We start from the raw sequence: 7,837 nt of genomic DNA on the forward strand, positions 1-7,837 counted from the left end.
TACCACTACAGCTACTCCAACCCATTTACCACATTAACCACACACATGAAAACTCCAAATTACTTTAAACCAGATGAAACTGCAGGGTTGGCTAAAGATGAAGAAGGAGCCAGGGACGCTCTTGATAGTGGTATCGATGTTATTGAGAAAGATGAATGTTTGGAGCACACATTGAATTTTGAGGCCATCGTAGCATGCGAGAGGTATTGCTCGGAGGTTGCCATCACACTTCTTGATTCTGTAAGTGTCAGATGTAGTGATTTTTGACCAATGGCGTGATGGAGAGCAGCATCTAGACAAGGAATAAGAGTGATTTTGGGATTTTGGAGAGAGCGGCAAGGATTGAGACCAACGACGAGATGAATTTGGGTTCGAATGTGATTTTTCATTTAGGTCCCATTTGGCGATGGAAAGAGTAAATTTAATGAACGCTCATCAAACTTTACTTTATATTACTACTTGCTCACCAAACAATAAAATATAACCCGTTGCTCATCCATCTTTTCGATTAATTACCCGTTCATCACTCGTTTAATTTCCGTCATTCTCAACTAACGGAATACGACACGTGGCAGACGGATTCCAACGTGGCACATAACAAACATTCAATAATGCCAAATGGTCCAAAAGTGTGAAAAGCCGATGGCAATCCATTATTTCTTAATCCTGTAGCTCACGTTTTCATTTAAAAAAATATATATATATATATATTCTTTGCTTTGAAGACAACAGGAACCCTTGTTTACGCTTCATCTGCCTCAATAATTTTTCAAATATGAATCCACAAGAGCCAAATCAGATTTCACTAATCTGGGTCTACTAAATCTTGAGCAAAACAAGAAGACCCACCAACCTTGGGTATGGAATGTAATATCATTGTGGAAGAAACAAGTTTGGCGGTAGATGAGGAGGGAACATCACGTGGTAAATGTATTAAACTTTTCATTGGATTCTGACTATTTTCTCATGGGACCACAACTTTGTAGTTGTATCTTTGTTTATTTGCATCTTTTTCCTTTCTTTTTTTCCCTGTGAAATCATATTTTTATCATTTTCAATTGAATCTATATTTTTTTATCTGGGACAATAAATTATTTTTGGGGACCATAATCATCATCTTTTATTTGTTTATTTTATATCTGCATATATACATGTGTTTGGAAAACCCTAACATATAATTTTCAATGCAGACCAGACCTTCAACGAAGAGGAATTGATACCTGTTCAATGCCACTTCAATGATTCAGATGATGAGGTTAATGATGATAGTTTTCAGTTTGACAGGAATGCACCTGAACGCATTGTGGTAGGATTTAATGCAGACCCGACACTTGAATTCGAGGCCACAAGTACAGAGGAGTTGGGGTTGTCGGATGGCTATTGTTCTTGTGAGGAGGAATTACATACTGATAATTCTTCTAGCGAAGAAAAGAATTATCGCTTTCCCATTTATGATGCTAAAAGAGAAAAGTATGACCCGCAATTAGAGGTTGGGAAGGAGTTCAAAAATATTGAGGAGTTTAAACAAGCTATTAGGAATTATGGGGTTGCAACTAGGCACACCGAAATAACACACGGGGATTATCATATCTGCATGAGGAAATGATTTTAATCAACTTCATTTATTAATTATAAGAAAAAGGAGAACAAAAATCAACTACAGCCAATTGGCTGTTTAACAGCCAACAGCCGGCTGTTCGGCTGTTTAACAGCCAAGCAGTCGGACTGTTTCCGACTGTTTAGCTGTTTGTTAAGCCAAAACACCCAGTTTGACGTAGGAGAATACCGTTCTAAAGTTATACATCTGTTTAATTTTTTTTTGATAGGTAAGATCTGTTAAAAAAATCTATGTCAACATAAAATTTCTCTATTTAAACGTATACTAATTTACTGAAAACGAAATTAAACATGCGTAAATGTACTTACCAATTTGAAGTAATTGATGTGAAAAAAATTTCCAGCTTCAACGTTCCAAAGTTCTTCTAGATTTTGAGGTTCAAACAGATGAAAAGATGAGAGTTTATCCTGTGTTGGAAGCTCGTTTTGAAGTTTTTATAAGTGGAGAAATGTTTGATTTTCAATTATTAACTAAAAGGGTAGTATAATCCTTTCAACAATATATTGTTTTGTAATTATACAAAACATTTAAGGGCATCTTTGTCTTTTACCATACAAGAGGCCAATGTCATAATATTCATGATTTTGGAAGTCAAAGTGGAATTTAGCTCCTTTGACTGGGTCAAACTTAAAAGTACCCCACCGCAATTCTCGTTTGATGGAGAAAGCAGTTTTGATTGCTTCCCTTTTCCAATTTCTTTACCATCATCCGATGGAGGAAGCAATTTTGATTGCTTCACAACAATTTCTTCATTACTCTCCTTGATCTCGCTTCAGATCTAGAATGGTGGTTCCATTGACCACACTAATAACACAAATCAAATTCAATTTACCGCACCAACTATACCGACATCGCCAACTCCACCTACCACTACAGCTACTCCAACCCATTTACCACATTAACCACACACATGAAAACTCCAAATTACTTTAAACCAGATGAAACTGCCGGGTTGGCTAAAGATAAAGAAGGAGCCAGGGACGCTCTTGATAGTGGTATCGATGTTATTGAGAAAGATGAACGTTTGGAGCACACATTGAATTTTGAGGCCATCGTAGCATGCGAGAGGTATTGCTCGAAGGTTGCCATCACACTTCTTGATTCTGTAAGTGTCAGATGTAGTGATTTTTGACCAATGGCGCGATGGAGAGCAGCATCTAGACAAGGAATAAGAGTGATTTTGGGATTTTGGAGAGAGCGGCAAGGATTGAGACCAACAACGAGATGAATTTGGGTTCGAATGTGATTTTTCATTTAGGTCCCATTTGGCGATGGAAAGAGTAAATTTAATGAACGCTCATCAAACTTTACTTTATATTACTACTTGCTCACCAAACAATAAAATATAACCCGTTGCTCATCCATCTTTTCGATTAATTACCCGTTCATCACTCGTTTAATTTCCGTCATTCTCAACTAACGGAATACGACACGTGGCAGACGGATTCCAACGTGGCACATAACAAACATTCAATAATGCCAAATGGTCCAAAAGTGTGAAAAGCCGATGGCAATCCATTATTTCTTAATCCTGTAGCTCACGTTTTCATTTAAAAAAATATATATATATATATATTCTTTGCTTTGAAGACAACAGGAACCCTTGTTTACGCTTCATCTGCCTCAATAATTTTTCAAATATGAATCCACAAGAGCCAAATCAGATTTCACTAATCTGGGTCTACTAAATCTTGAGCAAAACAAGAAGACCCACCAACCTTGGGTATGGAATGTAATATCATTGTGGAAGAAACAAGTTTGGCGGTAGATGAGGAGGGAACATCACGTGGTAAATGTATTAAACTTTTCATTGGATTCTGACTATTTTCTCATGGGACCACAACTTTGTAGTTGTATCTTTGTTTATTTGCATCTTTTTCCTTTCTTTTTTTCCCTGTGAAATCATATTTTTATCATTTTCAATTGAATCTATATTTTTTTATCTGGGACAATAAATTATTTTTGGGGACCATAATCATCATCTTTTATTTGTTTATTTTATATCTGCATATATACATGTGTTTGGAAAACCCTAACATATAATTTTCAATGCAGACCAGACCTTCAACGAAGAGGAATTGATACCTGTTCAATGCCACTTCAATGATTCAGATGATGAGGTTAATGATGATAGTTTTCAGTTTGACAGGAATGCACCTGAACGCATTGTGGTAGGATTTAATGCAGACCCGACACTTGAATTCGAGGCCACAAGTACAGAGGAGTTGGGGTTGTCGGATGGCTATTGTTCTTGTGAGGAGGAATTACATACTGATAATTCTTCTAGCGAAGAAAAGAATTATCGCTTTCCCATTTATGATGCTAAAAGAGAAAAGTATGACCCGCAATTAGAGGTTGGGAAGGAGTTCAAAAATATTGAGGAGTTTAAACAAGCTATTAGGAATTATGGGGTTGTAACTAGGCATAATTTTCGATTTAGGCCAAATGATAATGAGAGGGCAGAGGCCATATGCAAAAAAGACAATTGCAATTTTAGGATTTGGGTGTCGTTGAATAAGGTGTTTGGTTGTGTGCAAATAAAGTCTAAGAATTCAGAGCACACATGTACGCGGGACAGAACGAATAGGCATTGTACTGCTAGGTATATAGTTGAGAGGTATTTGGAGACTTTTAAAGTTGATCCCGATTGGAAGACTAGATTGATTAAGAAAGCTGTGAAGGATGATTTGAAGTTGACAATCAGCGATGTTACTACCTGGAGGGCTAGAAGATATGCTAGGATATTAATAGAGGGTTCCGATGAGCACCAATTTGGTTTGCTTAGGTCTTTTGCATCTGAAATTTTGAGAACCAATCCCGGTTCTACATGTATAATTGCCATGAATGTAGACAAGTTTCAAGGAATATATGTTTGTTTAGAAGCTTGCAAAAAAGGGTTCATATCAGGATGTAGGCAGCTTTTAGGGTTGGATGGGTGTTTTCTGAAAGGCACTTTTGGAGGTCGATGCTCGTGGCAGTAGCATTAGATGCCAACGATTGTATTTATCCAGTAGCATATGCTTTAGTGGAGAGAGAGAATGCTACTGCTTGGAGGTGGTTTATACAACATCTGGGCGAAGATTTGTGGATTGTTAATAGTAATGAGTGGATTTTTATGACTGATAGGCAAAAAGGTTTACAGAACGTGATAGAGGATTTATATCCAGAGGCTGAACATCGATTTTGTGTTAGACACATGTACACTAATTTCTTTATGGCTGATTTTAAGGGTCTGACTTTGAAAGAGTACTTATGGAGGGCTGCAAAGTCAACAACAGTGCCTGATTGGAAATTCTGGATGGATGAAATTGAGAAGATGAGCAAAGCTGCACATGGTTGGTTAATGAAGAGGCATCCTAGTGAGTGGAGTAAAGCTTATTTTCTGACAAAGGTGAAGAGTGATATAGTTCTAAATAATCTTTGCGAAGTATTTAACAATATGGTGTTGGTGGATAGGGAAAAGTCCATATTAACCATGTTGGTTGATTTACATATAAGTTTCATGAAGAGGATACAATTAAGGAGGGATAAAATGAGAAAAGCTACAGGACCTTTATGCCCTAAAATACAACAAAAATTAATGAAGAACGCTGAAATGGCTGAGGGATTTGAGGTGGATTGGTCAGGCGGGGCACAATCTTACGTCAAGTGTTCGAATGGAGAATATGTTGTTGATTTTCCAAACAGGACATGTGCGTGTAGGAGATGGGATTTGACAGGTATTCCTTGTGCTCATGCAATTGCTGCTATTTTAGATAGATATGGTGAGCCTTGGAAGTACGTTCATGAGTGCTATGGAGTTGATACCTATCTCAGTTGCTATGAGAATATTATTAATCCTATAAATGGGTCAAAGTTATGGTATCCAGTACATGCCCCTCCAATCAAACCACCAGGTTGGTTTGTGACCAAAAGAGGGAGAAAGCAGAAGAAGAGAAGGAGACATCAAGAAGAAGATGTCATTACCCGTTCGGGCTTAAAGGCAAAAATGAAGAAACGAGGAACTGTGCTTATGACTTGTAGTGTTAGTGGAAGAACGGGGCACAACATGCGATACCATCGGAGGCCTGATGCACCACAAGAGGTTCTTGTTCTTTTAAGTAGTTTTAATTTTAGTCTTTTCGTATGTTTTCTTAGAATGATAATTTTATGTGATTATTTTTTTTAGGATTCGGTTGCTTATGATGTCGAGCGTACAATTCAAGAAAGGTCTAATCAGATTAATGACGACAACTTAAGGGTAAAATAAATATTGTGTGTTTCGCAATAGTACTGGCTTGCGTTTAATATGTACCCAAACTGATTATAGTTTGTTCATTTGGTTTTCCATTTTAACATAGGCAAAGCTAGTGCCTAGGAGATCAAACACGAGTCCAAGATATGAAGTTCAACCACCACCACCACCTTCAGCATCTGAGTTTCAGTTCATGCCAACACCTGGATTAGGTCTGACAAATGATGCACAATATGACTGGAGTGCTCCTCCACTTACTGAGCCAGGTTCTTCAATGACTGTGAAAGGCATGTTAACTAGAGCATTTGTGCAAATCCCAACTGAAAATATCCCAGTCCAGAATATGGTGGAAGATTTGCAACAAATTGATGCTCAAGAAAATGCACAAAAGAGGGCAGCTAGAGCAAAGAATAGAAAAGTCGTAAGAGGCTCAGCTCGATATGCACCTCCAAGGAAAATGACCCATGCAGCTACTCAATAGAAAAACAATTTGTCATTAGCACTTTAAAAGTTATGCCATATTTTGCAACAAGCTAGTTGGGATTGTAAACTGCTACTTAGATAACTTTATTGGGCTTTTTTTGTGGTATGAATGGAATTTTTTTTTGACGTTAGTTGCTTCTCAAGATGTTATGCATTTTGTTTAATCATTGGGAGTAATGCAACCATGGTGTATCCATTTAAATGCAATACGATGCATCAGAACAATGCTGCGTCAAATTGCATTTAACTGGTGCAATTTGATGCATCATAGTGGTGGAATTTTTTTGATGCCCATATAGCTGATTGTCTGCCTCATTAAATAACCACCAGCAACCTCCACCATCTTATTAACCAGCAATTATCATATAAAAAACACAATAACAGGAAAAATTTAAGAATAAATCCTTAAAACACATGAAGGATTAAATTCCATTCCATTCAATTATAGTTGCAATACACATTCAACACAAGCCGCCAATTTTTCCCACTACAATACAGGGAAAATGTTTATGTCGTGGCACTAATAGCAAAGACAATTTTTCCTACAACAATCATGGATGTATATCAATTAATCAAGATGTTCAGGACAAAGAAACGCCAAGGATAATTGCCTCAGTGACGTTCCAGTTTGTTCAACCGAAGGAAAACCACCCTGCAAATAAGAACAAAATTTAATTAAGAACTCGCAATCAAGATGTCAAGATATAAATCATTTCACAAATAAATCAAACTCCATGCTGTAATTTAGTATTTCAAACTTGGAATTTGTTTAGTTTTATTCTTATGTGATGGATTTGACAAAGCAAATCAGACCTTCATTTTATTATATGACTCTACTCAATAAACAAATTGTTCTACATAAAGCAAAGTACCAAGATTTTTACAAACTCAACACAGATGGGACTATAATCTAATCCACATGTTAAAGAAAAATAAAAAATTGTATTGATTAAGAGAAATAGAAAACAAACCTTGCAATGATGATATTCAAATTTCCAGTCTTTGCATCACAAGCATTCAGTTGATGTTATTAAACAAAGTATCTAACCCACTTAATTCAAACCCTTTAAGGAAAATACGGATATGATGCAGCCAACAATTTAAAATTAGGGTCATCCAATGCGTCTCTGAACTTTCACCATAGAAGAAGTTGTTGTATAGAAGAAATATATTTTGGGGGGCAATTCTTAGGGTTCATGGGATTTGAGGGCGATTTTGCATTCTTCCATTGATTTAGAAATGTTTTTATGTTGGAAAGTGTTCTTCCATGGGATTTGGGGGCGATTTTGTTATTTCAATTTGGGCTTTTCATGCTTTTGGACCATTTGGCATTATTGAATGTGTGTTATGTGCCATGTTGGAATCCGTCTGCCACATGTCGTATTCCGTTAGTTGAGAATGACGAAAATTAAACGAGTGACACGGGTAATTAATCGAAAAGATGGATGAGCAACTGGTTATATTTTATTGTTCGGTGAGCAAGTAGTAATATGAAGTAAAGT

The 7,837-nt window shown here is 36.8% G+C and overlaps 1 protein-coding gene and 1 long non-coding RNA gene across 2 annotated transcripts; one reads left to right on the forward strand and one right to left on the reverse strand.

The window, feature by feature from the left end:
• Nucleotides 1-3,636: 3,636 nt before the first annotated feature.
• On the forward strand, nt 3,637-6,428 carry LOC111374185. The gene is made up of 3 exons (XM_022996817.1): nt 3,637-5,702; nt 5,787-5,858; nt 5,959-6,428. Exons 1-3 carry the CDS (start codon nt 4,584-4,586, stop codon nt 6,331-6,333), a joined length of 1,566 nt encoding a protein of 521 aa, XP_022852585.1. The 5' UTR covers nt 3,637-4,583; the 3' UTR covers nt 6,334-6,428.
• Nucleotides 6,429-6,725: 297 nt separating this feature from the next.
• LOC111374174 lies at nt 6,726-7,598 on the reverse strand. Its single transcript, XR_002699083.1, has 2 exons — nt 7,307-7,598; nt 6,726-6,987 (listed from the first exon to the last, which is right to left on the reverse strand). It is a non-coding gene; the product is annotated as an uncharacterized LOC111374174 (long non-coding RNA).
• Between the last annotated feature and the right edge of the window lie 239 nt (nt 7,599-7,837).

This window comes from Olea europaea, unplaced genomic scaffold (genome assembly GCF_002742605.1).
Source record: "Olea europaea var. sylvestris unplaced genomic scaffold, O_europaea_v1 scaffold1216, whole genome shotgun sequence".
Taxonomy (NCBI): domain Eukaryota; kingdom Viridiplantae; phylum Streptophyta; class Magnoliopsida; order Lamiales; family Oleaceae; genus Olea; species Olea europaea.

Bases quoted from the DNA above. Each gene is read 5' to 3' on its own strand.
- LOC111374185 (XM_022996817.1), top strand. From the start codon at position 4,584: ATGCTCGTGGCAGTAGCATTAGATGCCAACGATTGTATTTATCCAGTA. The intron at 5,703-5,786 runs GTTCTTGTTCTT...TATTTTTTTTAG, and splicing joins GGCCTGATGCACCACAAGAG to GATTCGGTTGCTTATGATGT. The intron at 5,859-5,958 runs GTAAAATAAATA...ATTTTAACATAG, and splicing joins TTAATGACGACAACTTAAGG to GCAAAGCTAGTGCCTAGGAG.